Here is a 23135-nt window from a genome sequence, read left to right on the forward strand (position 1 = left end):
TGTTCAACTAAATTAAATAGGTAGTAGTTCTACACACTTCTATATAGAACCTTCAGCCAAGTGGTTCATATACAGAATTTCAATTTTATGAAATAAACAGCTTGTAAACAATTGAAATAACCTGTTAAACATGAAAGTAGTATTATGCAATCATTTAGGACATTTCTCTTAATTTTAAAGAACCTTTTTGACAGTTGTAATCAAAATGATTCAACTCCCATTGAAAACCAGGTTTATTGGCACAATTTACAGACTGTCAGCTATTGCAATAAGTTAAACAAAAGTAATTGAAATGGCTCAACACACATATTTCAAGTGGTTTCCCCAAATTCAACAAAAAATGCAACGTTTATGACTTCTGCAGTATCAAAATTATTCAACCCCTTCATGGCAAGCATTTTCAGTACTTAGTAGAGCACCCTTTTGCTGTTATGACCTGCTGCAAACGAGATGTATAACCAGACACCAGCTTCTGGCAGCGTTTCTGAGGAATCTTAACCCATTCCTCATGAGCAATCGCCTCCAGTTCAGTAATATTCTTGGGTTTGCGTGCTGCAAACGCCTTCTTCAAACCCCACCAGAGATTTTCTATGGGGTTAAAGTCAGGGGACTGTGATGGCCACTGTAGAATCTTTCAGGACTTCTTCTGCAACCAAGGCTTGGTGGAATTTGAGGTAGAGGCCTGCATTTCAGCCCGAGCCCGACGGGCCCCGACTTATTTACGCTTCTAGGGCCGGGCTTCGGGCCAATTTTCACGTCATAGTTCACACGCGGGCCGGGCCTCGGGCCTGTTTTAGGCTTATCTTTTTTTATAGCCTATTTTAGACATTAATTAAAATAAAATATGAGAAGATGACGATTGAAAAGCAAACATAGAAAGACGTTTTATAACCTATCACACTGACATGACTGACACATGACAGTCTGCTCACGCACACGCACAGGTTTCCCGGCGGCGCGATCTGAGATTCGTGCGACCGGCTCGTTCTGTGTTTAGTGTCCCGGTGGCGAGCGTGACTTCAGCGCAGCTGGAAAAAGTACGACTGGATTAAAACCTTCCACTGTGGATGCTGTGCTTTTTCTTCACGATGCTCTGAGACTGTTCTTAGCCATGTAAGGAGGTTGTTTTTTGTTTGATTGGACTTTATTTTCATGAGTCTGTTGAAAACTATTGGAAATAAGAATGGCCATGTTCTGTAGTGAAGACTTGATTTTTGAGGTAAGATAACCTGCATGTTTGTTTTTAATGTAATTTATTTGATTTGTTTAGATTGCATTCTCTGTATTGTATTGTAAACTCATTTAGTTTGCGAGCGCTGTTGCGACTGAGCAGCAGAGCAGTTTGCCTCAGCTTTTCAAAAATGACAATAAACGTTTAAACAAACGTTAACTGTCTGTGTGATATGCTTAAGTTGTTTTATATATATGGATTGTATTGTAGCCAAGTAAAGTGTTGATTTGAGAGGCTATAAATGGATCAAACATGTTTAACTCACTGTCGGCTGCTTGGTCGTCATAAAAAAAAAAAAACATTTTTCTAAATTAACTTTATAAAGAAATGAAAATAAACTTACTGGTAAATACTTTGCCATTGAGAAGAAAAAAATATCAGTTTTACTGACTGCAACATAGGGCAGGCTGTGAATTTTTTTTTTTTTTTTTTTTTTTTTTTTTTTTTTTTACGGGCTCGGGTCGGACTCGGGCTGATCATTCTAATGAGCTGTCGGACACGGGCCGGGCTAGGGCCTGAGCGTCTCGGGCCAGGGCCGGGCTAGGGCCTAGATTTGAGGCCCGTGCAGGGCTCTACTTTGAGGTATGCTTGAGATCCTGTTGGAAGGTCCAATGGTGCCCAAGCTTCAGCTTCCTCACTGATGGCATGGCATTTTCTCCTCGGATTTCCTGATACTTTAATGAATCCATCTTGCCTTCCACACGTTGCAGGTTTCCAGTGCCAGAGGATGCAAAGCAGCCCCAGAGCATCACCGAGCCCCACCATGCTTAACTGTAGGCAGTGTTCTTTTCAACATATGCTTCATTCTCCTGTTGTCATTGTCATTACTGCTGATCCATAGGGCCGAAAAGTTCTGTTTCATCGCTCCACAGAACAGAATCGGAGATAACTTTTCCTGTGCTCTTGGATCAGTAGTGGTGTGCGTCTTGAAGTTCTGCATGGAAACCGCATGCGTTTCATACGTGCCTTACTGTGCAAGCTGAAACCTCAGTGCCTGTTGCATCCAAGTCTTGCTGCAGGTCTTTTGCAGTCACTTGAGAGATTTTCTGAACTTGCCTTCTCAGAAATCTGGTTGCAACCGTTGATAGCTTCCTTTTTTGATAGCCGTTGATAGCCCCATCCAGGTAGTGTAACCACTGTTCCTTTAACGTTGAACTTGCAAACTATGCTTCAAACAGTGTCTCCAGGAACATTTAGTGCCTTCTCTATCTTTTTGTATCCTGTTCCTTGTTTGTGAAAGGCGATAATATCTTCTCTTAACTTTCTGGACCATTCTTTTGCATTTTCAGTTGAATTTGGGCAAACCCGAATTGAAACATTTGTTGTGTTCAGCTATTTCAATTACTTTTGTTTGATTTGTCCATTGCAAACAGCTAAAAGTCTGTAAATTTTGCCAATAAAGCTGATTTGCAATGGGGGATGAATAATTTTGATTACAACTGTAAATGGTTAAGTCAAGAACCCTAGAAAAAACCCCCACTGAACAGTGTATTCTGGACACATGCCATGCACTGTTTTTAGGCAATTAATACTATCATAAAACCAATTCTAAAATGTACTTGCAACAAATGAAGAGAGGTTAAAGCTGATTAGTGTGCTTTTGAAACAGTTTTTGCTACAGTCTACCTCCAGCGTTTTAAACTAAACGGAAAGTCATCATAGCAATAATGCAACAATGGCGTTGATTCTAAAAATATACTGTATATGCAAAAGTAGAGCATGAAAAAAGGGTCAAGTGCAAAGACATAAATGATGTAAATTTAGTATTTTTAATCAGCCCTCCTTTCCTCATTCATGGCCAAAAGATTTAAAGATCACAGCTAATTGTGTAGACAATCACAGGAAAGCTTTTACAAACACCTTTTCTCTGACCAGCCAACAAGCTTTATTTAGAAAGCATCACTCTACTAGCAGATGTAATCTGATAAGCGTGATCTAGTGATTTCAGAATGAGAAACAGACTATAATGTACACAAAATTCAACCGTAATACAGTATCTGTTTAAGAGTGTGTTTAGCAATTCCACCTATGACCAGCAACAATAATGTTTACCTATATAATAATATATAGGTAAACATTATAATATAATATAATTAATTAGAAGCATGATTCATTTTGAATTACTTTACTGTAGTGTCAAATTGTGAACAAACTAGAAACGAGGCTGAATAGTGTATCAGCTGTTGATGTTAAAAATGGCTTTTCGTCACGTCATTCTTTCAACACTGACTTCATTCACATGTTTGTTGTCTGTAAACCTCCTCAATCTGTTTTCCCTCCTACCTTCCCATCTGTTGAAAGGAAGGATCTTAGCCTTAATCTGTTAAGATCAGTGGTCATACAACAATGTATCTTTTTCTGTAAGTTTAAATAAAACAATAGTTGGTCAGCTTCACTATATTGAGACTTACACATATGAGTTGAACTGATATTAGCAGCAAAAAATTAGTGGTTTCTTCTCTCTCAAATGGCTGTGAAACTCCCACCATCACTAATGTGATTACAAACAATTACGTCATTTGAGAATTAGCTGGGGAGAAATGCAGGGAGGGAGCTGGGTTTAAAAACATGTAGCTCAACAACTAAAGCTAAGCAGATGAGTTTGGACGTCAGGTTCCTTACATCAAATGATGTGCACCTGAAGAGTTTCACCAGACATCAGGTATGTTGGACCTTTATGCTAAATGTTTTTCTGTCATTATGTTCTACATAAGGAATTCAAGAGTTTATTGTAGTATTTTTATTTCTTATTTTTAGGCTATTATTTATTACATTGTTCGTTTATAAATTCTGTGCATTTGACCTAAGCATAAAATGCATATTTGTGTATTGTAAATATAGTAGAATGAGTGATTATTACATGTATATGTATGTTTTGCTCACCAAAAGCTGATTTAAAATAAAGTAATTTTGAGAAAATATTGTGAACGTTAAATTCCTGTTTTCTAGCCTATGTAAATACATTTTAACATGTATTAATGTCTATATAAATAAAGGCAATAAAAAAAATGCAAACACTTTATAAATATTTCTAGTGCCATATTGTTTTTTGTTGTTGTTGCAATTTTCCAGTGTTGTCTTCTATAAAACTGACTGGTCTATGTGAATTTTTTCTAGGTGTTAATACAGCCTGTAGCCAACTTACATTTATTCATTAGACTGGGTCATATGAAACTGGAATATCTGGAATACACTTCCTTACTGAAATATCCGTAATTTGAACTCTTGGACTTCAGTATTACCGAGTTTGATAGAGACTCAAAGGTATTGACGTTCATTACCACGTTTAAGAAGAGATGGACGCCGTGGTGAAGAAGTCTCTGGGTGCTCCTCTCCGACAGCTGACCAGCTGCTTTACGGGGAACCAGGATGGATTTAGCCGGAAAAGCAAGAGCGTGCGCCGGAAGAGCGCCCCCTGCTGCTACGGTCAGACAGCACATGACTCGTCCTGGTTAAGGACTTACCAGGCAGAACTTCACAGGGAAAGGTACAAAAATAAGCGTATACAATTATTAGACACTTAAATGGTCTGTATAAACCCAATAGCTTTAAAAATGTAATTGTTTATATTCTGTTTAAACAGGAAATTAAGGCAAGTCAAGTGTGCGCAGAAGAACGCAGAAAGAGCCGCAATGAGGATTCATCACAGAAGTCCACACCAATTCACAAAGGTACGGGTGTTCTGTCTGCCGCCACTTTAAACATATATTTGCCGGAATAGCGGAATATAGTGGCTTACCTTTAATACATGTATATTTTTCAGGCACCGGTTCAGAGGGCAAACCTAAAAAGCAAGACCGCCACCAAAAATGACAACTCTCTTTTTGGTGCCTTCCAAGGGCTCAGCCTCAGCATGAGTGGAGCTGGAGCACAAACATCAGCGAGTGCAGATCCATGTAAAGTCATGTGAAGACAGAAGAAAAACATTTCAAATGACTCTGATGGTGTTACATCTTATTATCCTTATCCAGTTTATTCCTGGTCACCAAGAAGAATTTACTGGAAAATGCTGGAAATAATAATAAATATCTCAATTCAAATAGGCTATTTGAGGTGAATTTATGACCTGCAGATGCTACATTCCAGGAATATAATCTGATTATGATATTTCATGATTATTATAGGTCATGAGACCTCATTGAAAATCAGGATTTAAAAACTAACTAAATTATAAAAAATATAATATAAAAATCTAAATAGGCTATAGGCCTAATCAAAACGTTGTTTTTTTTTAAAACATAAAATGATACCTACTATATATTTTTTAAAATTCTTAACTTTAGTCCCTTACTAAAATTTGAAAATAAATCTGATTTGTACATCTGAAGAATTTTCACTCGTGGTCTCAGACTCATATATGTGCACTCATGTATTTTATCCATGTTTCTAGTCCTTCTGAATGCTCAACTTCAGTCATGTACAGTAATTTCAAACTGTAAAATCATTTTGTTTCTCAAAAACTAAACAACTAAACCAGTTTATGACAGATTATGTTTCTTTACTTACATTTTTACAATAAAGATGATCTACATTTGATCATTTTGCAGATCATTTTCTAAATTTACCTCGATTTTGCAACATTTTCAGTTCACGTGTGTGAACACAAGGAACAAAATGGTGTTGTATTTACGTAAGAAAATGTAATTAGTGGCTACAGCACAACATTATCACAGTACGCACAGAGCTTTGAAGGACAGGATCCAGCACATTTGGCCATGTTCCCCACCTGTTTGTTGAAAGACTGTACATCAAAGGCGGTGTCTTTAATTATTTTCATCGTCCTCCTCTTGCTCGCCAAAGGTAAAGCATTTCACTTAAGCTTGGGCTCAGGAACATGATACTCGGCACTTTACAGGATTGAAAGTAGTCGAAACATGATACCATACACTGAATTTACTGAAGACCTGATGTGAGCAATGATAAGCCACTGCATGACATTGTGCAAGACCGGATGCACAATGCTGGGGTTAGTTGTCACACTTTATCTAGTGATTTTTTAAGTTTACTTTAAGTCAGTTACTAAACACATGTTTTCCACCCTGGAGGGAGGCATAATACAATTCAACAATATGCTGTCACACTGTATGGGGTAAGTTGTCACATATGGGAACCTGCAGTTTCACACTGATTTGAAATATGAAATATTATTTTAAATATAAAGGCCATATGGTTTTCAACCAAATTTAAACAGGAGCCTAAAACAATCAATGAAACTTCAGCAAAACTTAAATGGTAAATAAAATCAATGAAACTTCAAGAATGGAAAAGGTGACATGCAAAAATATCCAACCATTGTTTGGGCTAAAAAGACCAATTAAATCATTTAGAAAGTTACAACATGACAACTTACCCCATTAAAATGTGATGACATTCATGGTAAAATAGCTACTTGTCTGAATATATGCTACTGTGATTAAAACAATTTTTTATATAGGCCTATATTATAATATAATTTGGAGGATAAAATTTCTAATTTCGGAGGGTTTGAAACCCACAAACAAAAACACTATAGTGACAAGCCTTGTTGCGCAAACCCTTGTTGAACTTAACAAAGTTTTACAAGTTGAACTGAAACTAATTGAAAATTGGATTAGGGACAATAATATGGTGATTAATGCAGAGAAAAGTAAATGTATGGTGCTGGGATCCAAGTATTTGTTAAAAGATCCGCTTGTGTTGAGTCTGACTGTGGGGGGTATTGTGATAGAACAGGTTACGGAGGCAAAGCTACTCGGTGTGATTGTTGATAATTTGTTAAATTGGAATAGTCATATAAATCAAATATTATTGAAAATGGGCAGGAGTCTGGCAGTTGTTAAGCATTGTAGAAAATTTATTCCAAATCGAGTGATGAAAATATTAGTAGAATCCTTAGTTCTATCACATTTGGATTATTGTTCAATTATTTGGTCAAGTACAACTGAAATGAACTTAAGAAAATTGCAAGTTGCTCAAAATAAAGCAGCTCGGGTAGTTTTAAATTGCCCTTTTAGGACTAGTGTTAGAGACTTGAATACTAGTTTGGTTAAGTGTAAAAAGTAGGATTAATTATTGTATTGTTAATTTTGTTAGAAAAATTATTGTTACAAAAATGCCAGAAGTATTATACAGCAGACTGTCTTTTTTTAGTGCTATGCATCAATATTCCACTCGTCAGTCAACAGAGAGTCGCTATTTGTTACCTTCGTGTCGAACTAACCTTATACAAAGGACGGTGCTGTATAGAGCAATGGTGGCATGGAATTCTCTTCCGCAGTTTTTGATTTTGGGAATGAATGCTATGAATTTTCGTAAAAGATTAAGACTTTATTTATTTACATTTGAATAATTGTTATTATTTATATGTGGTACTTTATTTAATTATTAACCCTATAGTAGTATTGCTGTAACTGTGTACTGTGATAATGCATATTGTAGAGCTGTCGTTTTGTTGTTTTATTGTTTTTTCTTTTAGTACGTTGTTGTATGGTTATGTAAGAATGTGTACACTCCATTTTTGTCTATATAATGTACGGTTTTATGTTATACGAATATTTTTTTGTTGTTGAAGTCTATAGACCCCAGGAAGAATAGCTACTGCTTTTGCAGTAGCTAATGGGGATCTTAATAAACTAAACTAAACTAAACAAAACATTTTTTTTAAATTGTATCCTAAATAAATATATAAAGATTACACAAAAAAATTATAATATATTTGAAATAAATAATGTAATTTATTGCTAATGAAAACTTAAAATATATATTTAAAATTTTGTATAATGTTTTAAATAATGAATTAACAAATAAACAAATACATAGCCTACTACATATAGGCTACATCTTAAAGGAATAGTTCACCCAAAAATGAAATAAATTAATTCATTAATTAGGCAACTCACCCTCAGTCGTTCCAAACCTGTAAAACCTTTGTTCATTTTCGGAACACAAATGAAGATATTTTGATGAAATCAGAGCTTTCTGACCTCTCCATAGCAAGACCACTTTCAAGGCCTAGAAGGTTAGTAAATACATTGTCAAAATAGTCTATGTGACTACAGTAGTTAAACCTTAATGTTATGAAGCGATGAGAATACTTTGTGTGCGCAAAAACAAAAATAACGACTTTATTCAACAATTTCTTATCTTCCATGTCAGTCTCTGACTTTGTACACGTTGTAAACACAGTGCAGCGCTTCTGTTCTGTCAGAACGCCGGCCGCCGGTGTGGTGAAGAGATGAGTCCACCTTAGAAACGAGGTCGTACCTTAGCAGGTAGTCTAGCAGTTTCCTGCCATCAAGTAATATATTTATTTGTATAGCGCTTTTCACAGTACACACAGCTTTACAGAAAGACAGGCAACCTTGGGACTCATCTCTACAGGGGACTCATCTCTTCACCACACGCATGCGTCGAGATACTCACGTGAACTGTCTATGTCTGACATGGAAGAGAAGAAATTGTTGAATAAAGTAGTTTTTTTTTTTTGCGCACAAAAAGTATTCTCGTCGCTTTATAACATTAAAGTTAAACCACTGTAGTCACATGGAGAGTCAGAAAGCTCTCGGATTTCATCAAAAACGACATGAGGGTGGGTAGCGTAATTAATGGCAGAAATGTCTTTTTTTTTTTTGCGTGAACTAACCCTTTAAATTAGTTTATCCCTTAAATATACTGTACATTTATGCACACACGTAGAATGTATTTCTAAAGTTCCCATCAGCCTCAGGTAAATACATCTGTGAGCCTCCAGCGTATTCCGTGTCCTCTAGCACAGGTTGGCCCCGCCTATTTCCTCCCCAGCTGGGCCGCTGAGTAGTGACGCTCTGTACCCTACCTGTTCACCCAGACAGCTTGTTGAACAGATAACACGCAGGTGTCAGCAGAGAGGGAGATAAAGACAGCGGCTGCTATCAAGAAGCCGATTATATACTCAAACATCTGCGGGTTTCATCCCGTTCTTTATGTAATAACTAACGCGTGATTAGATGACAAGACAACCCGCGCGCTCATTCTGAGGAGGTTTCGCCAGCGCGCGAGATGTTATATGTATGGAAAGTTGATACAGGGGAATAATATTGACAATAATTGCACTTATTCCCAGAGGAGCTTTCCAAGGGCGGATGCATTACGCAGTGAGGAACGTCTGGATTCTCCTTGGAAGTTTTTGGATCACGCGAGAGTCCGATTGTACTGGTAAACTTGCAGTGAATACATATACATGTTTGAAATTGCTAGTGGAGACCTGTACTGCTTTGTCTAAACGTATATTAATTGAGAAAAAAAAAAAGAGTAGTATTAAGAAGTGTTAAAATCACATTTAGACCTTTTCATATTGAAAACTTGAGGTTTTGTAAGTAAACCTTACATGCTTTACAGGTACAAAAGGATTCTGTATTTGGGAAAGTGTGATGTCTTCATTCTGTATTTGAGATTCTGCTCAATTTATCTGCCAAATTAGTCATCAACCTGAACCTGCATTAACATCAGATCTGACATGGACGGTGAATACGGACAGCCTCCGGCTTCAAATGGTGACTCGAAGCTCCGCTCCAGAGGTGCCTTCTCCCTAACCAACTGGCGTTCCTCTTCGAGGACTTTATTGCAAGGAGGAGAGGATGTGAGCAGAAGGCTGCTGTCCATTGCGAACCACCAACAGGAACGGACAGACTCGGGGGCCAGTCCCACGTCAAAGTCCCTTGAGGTGACTGCAGGGTTAGATGGCACAACAGCAACGACCACCGTGACCCCCTCCACTCCACCTCGCCCCAACAAAGCCATGGCAGAGTCAGCGGGGCCTTCGGAAGCCCCTCTGCCATCCGAATCAGAGGAAAGGGTCTTCGATGACCAATCCACATTCCTCCAGAGACAGTTCGGAGGCATGCTGCTGCCAGGGGTCAACAAGTTCTCGCTGCGGATGTTTGGGAGTGCGAAGGGTGTCGCTGCCGAGCAAGAAAGGATCAAGGCATTTGGGGTGTGGATTATACATCCATATAGTGACTTCAGGTGAGTGACGCAGGGGAAAGGGAAAATATGACTTGGCAGAACGTCAAACAAGGATAGTGTTGTTGTGACTGTAAAAACAATTCTTAGATCAAGTAAATGACCAAGTTTACTTGATTTTAGTAGTTTAAGTTCACTTAATATTCTCAAGACAATTCTTTTCCACTTTTTAAAAAAAAGATGTTGGTTTGACTTTAAAACAACAGTCATTGCAAAAGAGTTGTATTTTTTTCCCAGTTCAAATATGCTTACTCTTAAAAATTGCCTAGTGGTTCTGACCCGTTTGTTCTCTCCCCAGCATGCACTGGGGCGTGAATAATTAAGCTAGTTTTATTTTACAGCTTACAGTTGATTTAGCTGTTACTTTTTGTTGCTTGTTATCTTGTTTGTTCCTAAAATGATCGGTTGATTAGGCTATACCCTTGTCAAGTTTCGTATACCAACTGTTGAGGTTTGTGGCATTTAAGGTATTCGAGTGTTTTTTTCATTCTGAGTACTACTGATGTAGTCAGTTTTGTTCTTCAAGTGTTATTTTAGTATCATTAATATAATAGCATAGTACTAATTTATATTTGGAATAACTTTTTAATATACTTTGTTTTCATTTTAGTAAAATTTTAATTGTATTGTGTTTTTATTTGTGTTTTATTCGTTTTTAAAAATATTTATATTTGGTTTTTAATCATTTTTATTTTATTTTTTAGTAATTTTAGTAGAATTTAAACCAAGTGAAAAGTAGAAATGCTTTCTTGGCTACTAGCCGAAATAAAATATATTTTTATGGATTTTTTTTTTTTCAGTTAACGTAAATGTTTTTTTATTATATTTTTTTGTTAATGATAACAATACTGCTCCATGGACCATGTACATTTCTCATAGAAAACGAGATGAACCACATAATTGTGAATAAAGTTACACCAAGGACGATAACTAGGCCTATAACAACTGACAAAGATATAGTTCTTAAAATTGTTCTAAGTATTAGCATTATAAGAATTGCAGAGTCCACACCACAACTATAATGATGACACAGAGAAATGATATAGTTGGAATCAAACTTTTGAACTTTTTTCAGTGCAAAATCTTTAGTTAATATAAACTGGTATAAACTAGTTATTGTTACTGGTACAGTTAAGGGTGGACTATTTTGACTTGGTCAACAACTCAGAACAGCGCAACCAGATAGTGAGGTCTGGCAACCACCCTAGCACCATCTGGATGACTTTTTCAAAACCAAACACCACTCACATTTTCTTTAGATAGTGTAAAAAAAAAATCATAGAATTTATTTTCATTAGGATGGTTAATAAACACTGATGAGCCAAAACATTATGACCAGTCACAGGTGAAGCGAATATCTTTGATCATCTCTTAACAAAGCCACATATTAAGGTCTGGGTAGATTAGATGGTAAACAATCAGTTCTCGTAATCAGCGTGTGTTGGATGCAGGAGAAATGGACAAGAATATAGATCTGAGTGACTTTAGCAAGGGCCAGATTGTTATGGCAAGGCGACTGGTTGCTCCCGGTCAGCGGTGGTGAGATTTACCAACGAGGAGGGACAGACCACAAATCGGTGACAGGGTGTTGGCTGCCCAAGGCTAATCGATGCACGAGGGCAGCGAAGGCTATCCCGTCTGGTCCGAGCCAACAGAAGGTCTACTGTGGCACAAGTCACACAAAATTGTTAATGATTGTTATGGGAGGAATGTGCACAACACAGTGCATATGATGACCCCTGTCCACCAACATGGCTCTGGCACATGAGTGTCGGAACTGGACCTTTGTGCAGTGGAAGAAGGTGGCCTGGTCCAATGAGTCCGGTTTTCTTTTACATCATGTGGAAAGCCGTGTACTTGTGCAATGTTTACCTGGGGAAGTGATGCCACAAGGATGCACTGCGGGGGGATGACAAGCCGGTAAAGGGAGTGTGATGCTCTGGGCAATGTTCTGCTGGGAAACCCTGGGTCCGTGTGGACATACATGTGGACGTCAATTTGACTCTGTGACGAACAGACAGGGAGGATGCAATAATGCAGGTAAAGGGTATTTATTGGAAATACACAGATGGTCAGATGTAAACTGAACACACAAACACAGTGGCTGCAGGATGGCGGTGGACAGACACGGTGGTGATGATGGTGAGGCTGAAGGATGGTCCGTGAAGTTCCAGGTGAGAGAAGTAATCCACAAGGAAGCGATGAACACAAAGATATCCAGACACAGAACACCAACCACGAACACAGCAGGCAGAACGGGAAACAACACCGGAATAATCCACAACGATCTGACAAAGACAAGACGAAAACTGTGAGCATAAGTAGGCACCGCTGATCAGATGCAGCTGGCGCCGCTGATCAGCGGGAGTGATCAGTGACCACGCCCACACACACACACACACACAATAATAATCACACGAGACGAGAAAGAGACAGTGAATTCAAGAACCGTGACAGACACGTGCCACCTACCTTGTTGCAGACCAGGTACATGCCTTCATGACAATGGTGTTCCCTGGTGGGAACACCATCTTTGAGCAGGATAAAGCACCCTGCCACACATTGTTCAAGAATGGTTTGAGGAACAGGATGAAGAGTTTAAGGTGTTGTCCTGGCCTCCAAATTCCCCAGATCTCAAAGAAACTTAGCAGCTGTGGGATGTGCTGGACCAACAAGTTCGCTCCACCTCGCAACTTACAGGACTTGAAGGATCTGCTGCTAATGTCTTGGTGCCAGAAACCACAGGACTCCTTCATGGCTCTTGTAGAGTCCATGCCTCAACGGGCCGACACTGGTTTGGCAGCACGAGGAGGACCAACAGTACATTAGGCAGGTGGTCTTTTTTTTTTGTGGCTCATTGGTCTATAACAATAGTGAATGGCTGTGATGTGAGAAAACAACTCAACTTAACTTTCATTGCTATCAATAATCATACAATGTCAACAAGCACTTTTGCCACAAATCAGGTCCTAAAAGCACGTACATTTCAATCACCACATTAAAGCACAATGCTACACAGGTCAGTTACAGCGCTTTCCCTTATAGAGTTACCATTAGCCAGAAATGCTATCATTGTTAAAGGATGGGTTGGAAGGTCCCACTTGGTTACAGAGTGTCAGGTTAATGCTCTTTGTCTGAAACACGTACGCAGAGAAAGCAGCAATATGTCAGGATAAATGGATTATGTTTTCTGAAAGCAAGATATGATCGGTAATAGGAACTCAATCTCCAGACCAGTCCAAAGCGAAAAATATGGGTGCGCAAGTAGGGGATCAAAACCAACATTTTGAATCATTAATACAATTTAATGATACACTAGAATCACCAGTTACATTACTGTTTTTATTTATTTATTTAATTTGTTTAATGTGCCAAAATATTCCTTTTAGCTACAGTAAAACAAACCCTTGAGCCTCTTGAATTACTCCGTCTTATCAACATAGATCAAATGCATTTTTAATGCATCCTGGCCCAGTACTGTTAATTACTTCAACTCCATACTTACTGATAACATTGAACATTAATTTTTTAAACTGGGACACTTAAACATGGGAAAATTTTAAAATATGATAAAGGTCAGAAGTATCACAACTTGAATTACCTACAATACTACTACAAGAACAACATTTCCAACATTTTTTTCGGGGTTGGGGTTTCAGGTTGATGGCAGTACTGATATTTAGAGTGATAATACAATTTAATAGTAAATAGGATGACTAAAATGATACTGATTCACTGAATATTTTTCATTGTTTGCTTGTTTTTGATAGATTTAGCAGATTTGTCATGTTTTTATTTTCTCTTCCTCATTTTACACAAGACATATTCGTGACACTTTACAATAAGGTTTCATTAGTTAACATTATGTAACTACTTTAGTTAAAATGAATTAATAATGAACAATAATTCTACAGCATTTATCTAAATTAATGTAAATTTCAACACTTACTAATACATTATTAAAATCAAAAGTTGTATTTGTTTAGTTAATGCATTAGTTAATGCACTGTGAACTAACTTGAACAAACAATGAACAGCTGTATTTTTTAAACTAACATTAACAAAAATGAATAAGTACTGTAACAAATGTTTTGTTCATTGTTAGTTCATGTTAGTTAATACATTAACTCATGTTAACTAATGAAATCTTATTGTAAAGCGTTACCGAAATATCATATACTGGATACCTTTTGATCAAAGCTGTTCCTTTAAGTGCGATGCGAACCCATTGCTCATGTCAATAGTTGTCATCATTGGAGTTGTCTGATACTGATAAAACAACCTCCAATTTGTTAACTGTTGCTTTCATTCTCACACGAGTCAAATGACAACCATAAGATATAAAAATATATTTAACTTTTTAAAAACTGTTTTCAAGTACCCACTCATTCCAGGTGACTGACGCTGCTTTGGAAAATATGACCACATGTGGAAACTTCAAACCACCAAGCATATGTACGGTAGTCCGCAAAAGAGTGCATATCCAGTTTAAACAGTCACATACTGTACAGTATGTTCATGATTCTCCATTACCTCTTTAGTAATTAACATGGAGAGGAATGCTTTGCAACACGTGTTATTGACGTAATTTGCCTGTTTGCTCAAGGTCGGTAAAGGTTCTATATAGAACCTAGAAGGGTTAGAAGCAAAAAACATAGAAGGATTAGGGTTAAAAACATAGAAGGGTTCTGTTAGGCATATATATAACTATTCAGGTGTTCCCATCATGGGATCATTGTATGGATTTAGTTTCAATTCATTTTTAATTTTTATGAAATTTTATGAGTTAAACAGCTCGGAAACATACTTTATCACTAATTGAATAACCTGTTTAACCTTTCATTTCTCCTTATATAGAATCTTTATGGCATAAATCATTCTTTAAAACTGAGTCAAGAACCCTAGGGTTTTAGGTAAAACCCCATTGAACCTTTTTCTAAGTGTGTAGATACTTATTTGAATGAATGGCTCATTTTGTACTTGTAATTTTAACCTTTTTGTCCATAATAGATTACCAGGTGTGCTTTACAGAGTGACATATTTGTTTCTTAGAAAATAATCTTTTATTTATCTGCAAATGTCTGGGGCTGGTTGAATTTTTTTCCACGAAACATGGGACGTCGCTATAGGACGGCGTCTTAAGTTACAGAGACAGTCACCGTATAGCACCCTGAAGGACCGCTCTAGTAACCTTCAGGTTTCCAGCCTAGACCTTTAAACCATATAGGTCTTTAATTAATTTATTAATGAATTAATAATTCAATATTTAATATCATTCAGACTATATATATATATAGTCTGACTGATATTGAATATTTAATTATTATGGTACAATGATATTCATATTGATAAAGATACTTAATTGTTTGCTATTTTCCCCTATTTTTACATTTAGAATACCATTACTTTCATCTGTTCATTTATAATGTTCATCTGTTCATACATACTGCTCATTTAAGTTAATCTCTAAAAACACTAATACCTTAGTAACACTGATTTTTGTTTTTAGTGTTTCATTTTTCAATTTATTTAGATAAAGTATTGCAGACTTTTAATATTGGCTATGTATCAGTTATTAAAAAAATTGTCAGCTTATCAATTGTTGTTTTATTAGTGCATCCTTTCATTTGAATTACATTTGGTTGTAGTTATGCATTTTAATATACATACTCCAGGCAGAATCCATCCTTTGTTCCTTACATCATCCATCTTCACACACAGGTTCTATTGGGACTTGGTTATGCTTTGCCTGATGATGGGCAACCTCATCATTCTTCCATGGGGTATCACCTTCTTTGAGGATCAGAACACGCCGCCGTGGATCACCTTCAACGTGGCCTCTGACACCCTCTTCCTGGCTGACCTCATCTTCAACTTTCGTACCGGCATAATGGAAGAAGAAAACTCCCAAATCATCCTGGACCCGCAAGTGATCAGTCGGCGTTACCTGCGAGGCTGGTTTACGATAGACTTCATCTCCTCTATTCCGGTGGACTACATCTTCCTGGTGGTGGATATAGAGTCCCGGCTTGAGTCGGCAGAGGTGTACCGCACCGCCAGGGCACTGCGTATCGTCCGCTTCACCAAGATCCTCAGCCTGCTCAGATTGTTGCGCTTGTCCAGATTAATACGTTACATTCATCAGTGGGAAGAGGTGAGTGAAGGAGCAGGGAGAGAAACAGATAGAGGAAATCAAGACAAGGATAGAAAGGAAAGAAATCTAGTTGGAGGAAATGTGACAATTCTGACTTTTTCCTAAGGGAAATATTTAAATGCACTATGCTGCTGATATTTTTAGAATGACCGTTAGCTTATGTTTTTCTTTCAAGTTTTGGTCAGATCATCTTTTATGTAATAACTTGCTCCATCTCAGAAATGGCTTTTCATTTTGGTTCCTCCAACCATTTCCAAACTTCCATAATCAGTCTCAGTCTCTTCTCTAGCATTTTTACATTACCTTTGCTAAAGTTAATTCATAGATAGCCTTTAAAAACAATAATTTAATAACTGTTAAATGCATTATCTCAAGATTAATATACATTTTTTTTAACTAATGTTGTAATAATAATTCCGCTTAAGTTTCCGGTGAGTTTCTACTTGTCGCATTTAAAATGATTGATGTTTGTCTTTAGTGCTTTATAATTTATTTTTAAAACCTGCCATTTATCAGCCATAGCATAAAAATAATTAGAAGAAAAAGGCCTGTAGTCAAGCGATGTATGAAGCACAGATCACACAAAAGTCACTTTTTTAAACCAAGCAGCTTTTTTGGGCAAATTTGTGTGACCAACTTGAACTCACTTGTACTATCTCTCACCTTTTTTTTTATTTTATACAGATCTTCCATATGACCTATGACCTAGCAAGCGCAGTGGTTCGCATAGTGAATCTGATTGGAATGATGCTGCTGCTGTGTCACTGGGATGGCTGCATGCAGTTCATGGTGCCCATGTTGCAAGACTTCCCAGCAAACTGCTGGGTCTCCAAAAACAACATGGTGGTATGAGGTTGTTTTACGTTTTAGGTTTAGGTATGTTTGAGGTTGTTGGGGAATGTCTCAAAAATGTGCTAGTTTGTTAGGAAATGCAGAAAAAGCACATCTACTCCCTAAAGTCCTAAAGCGTTAAGGGTGTGTTCACACTTGTAGTTACCGTAAGTTCTTTTGGTCCGAACCAAAAAAGAAAATGATGCATTTAGTTCTGTTTCACTAAGCATTCATACAGTCATTTTTAACACCGAACCTAAAGATACAAAGCAAAAACAGCTTTAATGCCACGTATATTTTGCGACGGAACTTACCGAAGATCCTAAACAATGCTGTGTGCTGGGCTAAATGAACACTCTTTATATATATATATATATATATATATATATATATAGTAAAATAAAACCTGTAACTGTAGTTTGCCTTTTTTTGCCAAATAATTTTGTCAGATTTTTTGCATGGAAGCTTGTTTCCACCACTGAATAATAATAAAAAAGGTAATTGCAAGTTTATATCTCACAATTCTGACTTTATAAATCGCAATTGCGAGTTTTTATATCACGCAATTCTGACTTTATAACTAGTTAACTAATAATAATAATAATAACTAATAATAATTAGTTTCCTAGTTCTATAGTTTTGTTCTTCCCCCATATTTAAAATATGAAAAAAATATATTTTCCTCACACCGGTATTTTGATGGTGTAATTCAACAGGGTCATTAAAAACAAAGATCCTTTCTGGGCATCACTTTTGGCCACTACTGTATGCTGGTATTTTTACCAAAAACAAGTCAGAACGGTGCCAAAAATTCCTCCGTTGCTCACACACAAATGAAGATCTGCTGCAAGTACCGAACTGTAAAAGGCAACGTAGCTCCTATGACGAGAAGAGCCAGCTATGCGTGAGCATTCTGCCCTTTTAGGGTCGGACCTTGTGACATCACATCCTGTTTTTAGGTTCTTTTAGATGTCTTTGGTCCGTGATGCGTTTATATTTCAGTCAAAGTTCTGAGTTCATTTGGAAGCTACCGAGACCCAATGAAAAGGTCTCCATCCGCTTGTTTGGTGCACCCAGCGTTCACACACTTCGTCAAATCAACCGCACTAACCGAGTAATCACACAAGAGTTCGTTTTAATCGAACCAAAACTGTGTGAACACACCCTAAATTTTGCTTCAAATTTACGTACTATCAATATATCTTTCTCTGTCAGAATTCCACTTGGGACGTCCAATACTCCTATGCCCTTTTTATGTCCATGAGCCACATGCTGTGTATTGGGTATGGTGCTCAGGCTCCTGATGGACCAACTGACGTCTGGCTCACGATGATCAGCATGATTATTGGCGCCACCTGCTACGCCATGTTCTTGGGCAATGCCACCAACCTGGTCCAGTCCTTGGATGCTTCCCATCGTCAGTATCAAGAGAAGGTACTAGTTGCTCAGTAATTATTTTTTTAACATATTTGAGACTAACTTTTTTTTTTTTTGTGAACAATTTGGTTGTCTGGTTTGTTACAGTATAAGCAGGTGGAACAGTACATGTCCTTCCACAAGCTGCCAGCTGACATGAGGCAGAGGATCCATGATTATTATGAGCACCGCTTCCAGGGCAAGATGTTTGATGAGGAAAATATCCTCGGAGAACTCAGTGACCCGCTAAAAGAGGTTTTTCTTATGCTTTTTCTTTCCTTTTTGGTTGACATCTCCAAGGCTGTGTGGGCTATTGTTAACTGATAGCCAATATAACTATTTAGACATTGAGTCTCATTCATTAACAGTGTTTACGTGCTTATTTATGCATAAAACCTGTGTCTGCATGCAAACATTTTCATACGCAAATCATGATTTATCACTAAGATTCATTCTAAATTTATGTCGAAATTTAGAACCAACTGCAACTAGACATACACAAAAACTACATACAGTGGCATTAGAAAAATATTATTTAAGTCAGTTTTTAAAAATATATATTATTTGAAAAAAAGAAGAATATATTGGGTAGCCTTTCTAAAATCTTACCAAAAGTTTAATAGTAAATCATGTTGTTGCGAGCTGAATACCCTGTTTCACTTTGAAATGTCACATTGTGTCCCATTATTGTCTATTTTGTTTCTCAAACATAATCCATTTTATCATCTCTTAGCATGTGTCAATTAAATTGGACAAATCCATGTACTGCTTATGTGCTGATGTGTGTTAATTGGGATGGATTAAATGGCTAATCCATCTTGTATTGTGTGTTTTACCTGCAGGAGATAGTGAACTTTAACTGCCGTGGGCTGGTAGCTAACATGCCACTGTTCGCAAATGCAGATCCTCACTTTGTCACAGTGCTCCTCACAAAGTTACGCTTCGAGGTCTTTCAGCCGGGCGATATGGTCATCCGTGAAGGGACGCTCGGTCGTAAAATGTACTTCATCCAGCATGGCTGTGTCAGTGTAATCACTCATGACAATAAAGAGAAGAGACTGAATGATGGCTGCTACTTCGGTGGTGAGTTAGATTTTTCCTTAGATGCTTTTAAGTCAAGTAAAATGTATTTGTTTAGCGCTTTTCACAATACACATTGTTTCAAAGCAGCTTTACAGAGAATCATGATGTTAATGTTTACAATATCTCAATATCTTCATGCCTTATAGTCACATTAAACAAGATTAGCATGGAAGCATGTTTTCCACCATGGAAATATAAATAAGGTAATTGCGAGTTTATATCTCGCAATTCGGACTTAATAACTTACAATTCTGACTTCCATAGATTAGAGCTGGGCAATAATATAGTTTATGCTTTGTAACAATGCAAGAATTCAAGCAGTTGAGATTTGATATATACTATATTTCGCTTTACGCGAGTATATGTATGCAGATAAAGCTAGACATTGGACATACTTACAGGTCCTTCTCAAAAAATTAGCATATTGTGATAAAGTTCATTATTTTCCATAATGTAATGATAAAAATTAAACTTTCATATATTTTAGATTAATTGCACACCAACTGAAATATTTCAGGTCTTTTATTGTTTTAATACTGAGGATTTTGGCATACAGCTCATGAAAACCCAAAATTCCTATCTCAAAAAATTAGCATATCATGAAAAGGGTCTCTAAACGAGCTATTAACCTAATCATCTGAATCAACTAATTAACTCTAAACAACTGCAAAAGATTCCTGAGGCTTTTAAAAACTCCCAGCCTGTTTCATTACTCAAAACCGCAATCATGGGTAAGACTGCCGACCTGACTGCTGTCCAGAAGGCCATCATTGACACCCTCAAGCAAGAGGGTAAGACAGAAAGAAATTTCTGAACAAATAGGCTGTTCCCAGAGTGCTGTATCAAGGTACCTCAGTGGGAAGTCTGTGGGAAGGAAAAAGTGTGACAAAAAACGCTGCACAACGAGAAGAGGTGACCGGACCCTGAGGAAGATTGTGGAGAAGGACCGATTCCAGACCTTGGGGGACCTGCGGAAGCAGTGGACTGAGTCTGGAGTAGAAACATCCAGAGCCACCGTGCACAGGCGTGTGCAGGAAATGGGCTACAGGTGCCGCATTCCCCAGGTCAAGCCACTTTTGAACCAGAAACAGCGGCAGAAGCGCTTGACCTGGGCTACAGAGAAGCAGCACTGCACTGTTGCTCAGTTTTGCATGTCATTCGGAAATCAAGGTGCCAGAGTCTGGAGGAAGACTGGGGAGAAGGAAATGCCAAAATGCCTGAAGTCCAGTGTCAAGTACCCACAGTCAGTGATGGTCTGGGGTGCCATGTCAGCTGCTGGTGTTGGTGCACTGTGTTTTATCAAGGGCAGGGTCAATGCAGCTAGCTATCAGGAGATTTTGGAGCATTTCATGCTTCCATCTGCTGAAAAGCTTTATGGAGATGAAGATTTAATTTTTCAGCACGACCTGGCACCTGCTCACAGTGCCAAAACCACTGGTAAATGGTTTACTGACCATGGTATTACTGTGCTCAATTGGCCTACCAGCTCTCCTGACCTGAACCCCAAAGAGGATCTGTGGGATATCGTGAAGAGAAAGTTGAGAGACGCAAGACCCAACACTCTGGATGAGCTTAAGGCCGCTATCGAAGCATCCTGGGCCTCCATAACACCTCAGCAGTGCCACAGGCTGATTGCCTCCATGCCACGCCGCATTGAAGCAGTCATTTCTGCAAAAGGATTCCCGACCAAGTATTGACTATCGAGTGCATAACTGAACATAATTATTTGAAGGTTGACTTTTTTTTTTTTGTATTAAAAACACTTATTTTATTGGTCGGATGAAATATGCAAATTTTTTGAGACAGGAATTTTGGGTTTTCATGAGCTGTATGCCAAAATCATCAGTATTAAAACAATAAAAGACCTGAAATATTTCAGTTGGTGTGCAATGAATCTAAAATATATGAAAGTTTAATTTTTATCATTACATTATGGAAAATAATGAACTTTATCACAATATGCTAATTTTTTTAGAAGGACCTGTATATTTAAATTTATATATGTGTGTGTATATACATCTATGTGTAAGGGATAATCCAACGCTAGCTGTGCATTAACCGATTGCCTCCACGAAGTGCATTTAAATAGTTTAATGCACAGTTAGCCGTGGATTATCCCGCTTATATCATGGTCATTTGCCAGCATTGAAAACTTAAAGCTGTTATTGATGTTTACTGGAAGCCGAGGGTAAAACTGACGGTTATTTCCGTCGGTTGAGGCTCATTAGATCTAGCACTATGCCTGCTTTGAATCAGACAAAAGAGATAAAGTAGTGCGTAAGATTACATGTATTTGAATGAATGAATTATAGCATTCATATGAATTAATAATTGAGAGAGAGAGAGAGAGAGAGAGAGAGAGAGATAGTTGCATACCTGCGTCTGTTCAGCACCTCTCTTGTCTATTAACAACAAAGCTATGACTTGAATTACGACAAAAAATGCGATGTATCCCCCTCCTTGCTGAGAAATATAATGTAGCGATTCAGTAGCGAAGCTATTTTATTACTAAAAGTCGCCGGGCAGCGTTGATAAGTTTCTGTGCTCCTGAATGTTTCTGTGTGTGAGTGACGTATGCGTGTGTGCGCTTCAATGAAAACAGCGCATTAATAGAACGGTGATTCAACTGACTTGGAACCGAGTTTGGTTTTATTGCAAACCTTCCAGCCAATCAGAATCGAGTATTCAGACAGACCATGGTGTATATATACTGTATGTTAATAGCGCAATATGCATTAGGCTTTGATATAAATCAGATTTGAGCTAAATCTAAATTTGTTCTGTTCCTCTTCTTTTTTAGAGATATGTCTACTGACCCGTGGCCGTCGTACAGCCAGCGTCAGAGCCGAAACATACTGCAGACTTTACTCGCTCAGTGTGGACAGCTTTAATGAGGTTTTAGAGGAGAACCCATTAATGAGGAGGGCGTTTGAGAGCGTGGCGGTGGACCGGCTGGACCGTGAGGGAAACCGCATTGTGTATTCACAAAAGAGCATGGAGAATGTTGGGGAATGACGGATTCTTTGCGTGAACTCTCTCTTGATGAATTCTGACTGACCGAAGACTCACTGAAGATGGATGAATGTAGAAAAAAACATGGAGGAAAGTGTTACAGTGTCCACATAATTGACATTAATGACAATGTACAGTTGCAGTATGGTGTGATTAATCTACTTAAAATAGTTATTTCCTATTCTTACTTTGACAATGCAATGTAAAAATTATCAATATCAGTCCTGTAGTTCTAATCATGTTTAGCTGACTATTGATATACTGGATCTATGTAATTCATTTTCAGTCAGAACCCATTAGTTTAGCAGGAACCTTGATCAATGTGATGATAAATCAATATGCAACAATATATTGTAATTCAATTTAATTAACAATACAATGAAATGAGGATAGCATAAAACATAATCTAACATTACAACTGTTTATTTA

General features: G+C 37.6%; 2 protein-coding genes across 3 annotated transcripts; both read left to right on the forward strand.

Moving 5' to 3' along the window:
* Nucleotides 1-4376: 4376 nt before the first annotated feature.
* Nucleotides 4377-5388, forward strand: si:ch211-81a5.8 (uncharacterized protein LOC560648 homolog). The gene is made up of 3 exons (XM_056235368.1): nucleotides 4377-4718; nucleotides 4815-4902; nucleotides 4995-5388. Exons 1-3 carry the CDS (start codon nucleotides 4528-4530, stop codon nucleotides 5139-5141), a joined length of 426 nt encoding a protein of 141 aa, XP_056091343.1. The 5' UTR covers nucleotides 4377-4527; the 3' UTR covers nucleotides 5142-5388.
* A 3685-nt stretch (nucleotides 5389-9073) lies between these two features.
* hcn3 (hyperpolarization activated cyclic nucleotide-gated potassium channel 3) lies at nucleotides 9074-23135 on the forward strand. Of its 2 annotated transcripts, none has more exons than XM_056235372.1 (8): nucleotides 9074-9403; nucleotides 9587-10213; nucleotides 15932-16364; nucleotides 17049-17210; nucleotides 18411-18629; nucleotides 18720-18866; nucleotides 19454-19694; nucleotides 22495-23135. In XM_056235372.1, the coding sequence occupies exons 2-8, from the start codon at nucleotides 9705-9707 to the stop codon at nucleotides 22707-22709; spliced, it is 1926 nt and encodes a 641-aa protein (XP_056091347.1). In that variant the 5' UTR covers nucleotides 9074-9403; nucleotides 9587-9704; the 3' UTR covers nucleotides 22710-23135. The 2 variants fall into 2 exon arrangements, with proteins under 2 accessions (XP_056091347.1, XP_056091348.1); XM_056235373.1 differs by having other exon boundaries at nucleotides 9669-10213.

This window comes from Rhinichthys klamathensis, unplaced genomic scaffold, assembly GCF_029890125.1.
Source record: "Rhinichthys klamathensis goyatoka isolate OS25496 unplaced genomic scaffold, OSU_Roscu_1.1 h1tg000420l_1, whole genome shotgun sequence".
Taxonomy (NCBI): Eukaryota; Metazoa; Chordata; class Actinopteri; order Cypriniformes; family Leuciscidae; genus Rhinichthys; species Rhinichthys klamathensis.

Coding starts and splice junctions, on each gene's coding strand:
- hcn3 (XM_056235372.1), top strand. CDS start 9,705: ATGGACGGTGAATACGGACAGCCTCCGGCTTCAAATGGTGACTCGAAG. Junction 16,365..17,048: donor ACATTCATCAGTGGGAAGAG/GTGAGTGAAGGA, acceptor TATTTTATACAG/ATCTTCCATATGACCTATGA. Junction 17,211..18,410: donor TCTCCAAAAACAACATGGTG/GTATGAGGTTGT, acceptor TTTCTCTGTCAG/AATTCCACTTGGGACGTCCA.
- si:ch211-81a5.8 (XM_056235368.1), top strand. CDS start 4,528: ATGGACGCCGTGGTGAAGAAGTCTCTGGGTGCTCCTCTCCGACAGCTG. Junction 4,719..4,814: donor GCAGAACTTCACAGGGAAAG/GTACAAAAATAA, acceptor CTGTTTAAACAG/GAAATTAAGGCAAGTCAAGT. Junction 4,903..4,994: donor GTCCACACCAATTCACAAAG/GTACGGGTGTTC, acceptor TATATTTTTCAG/GCACCGGTTCAGAGGGCAAA.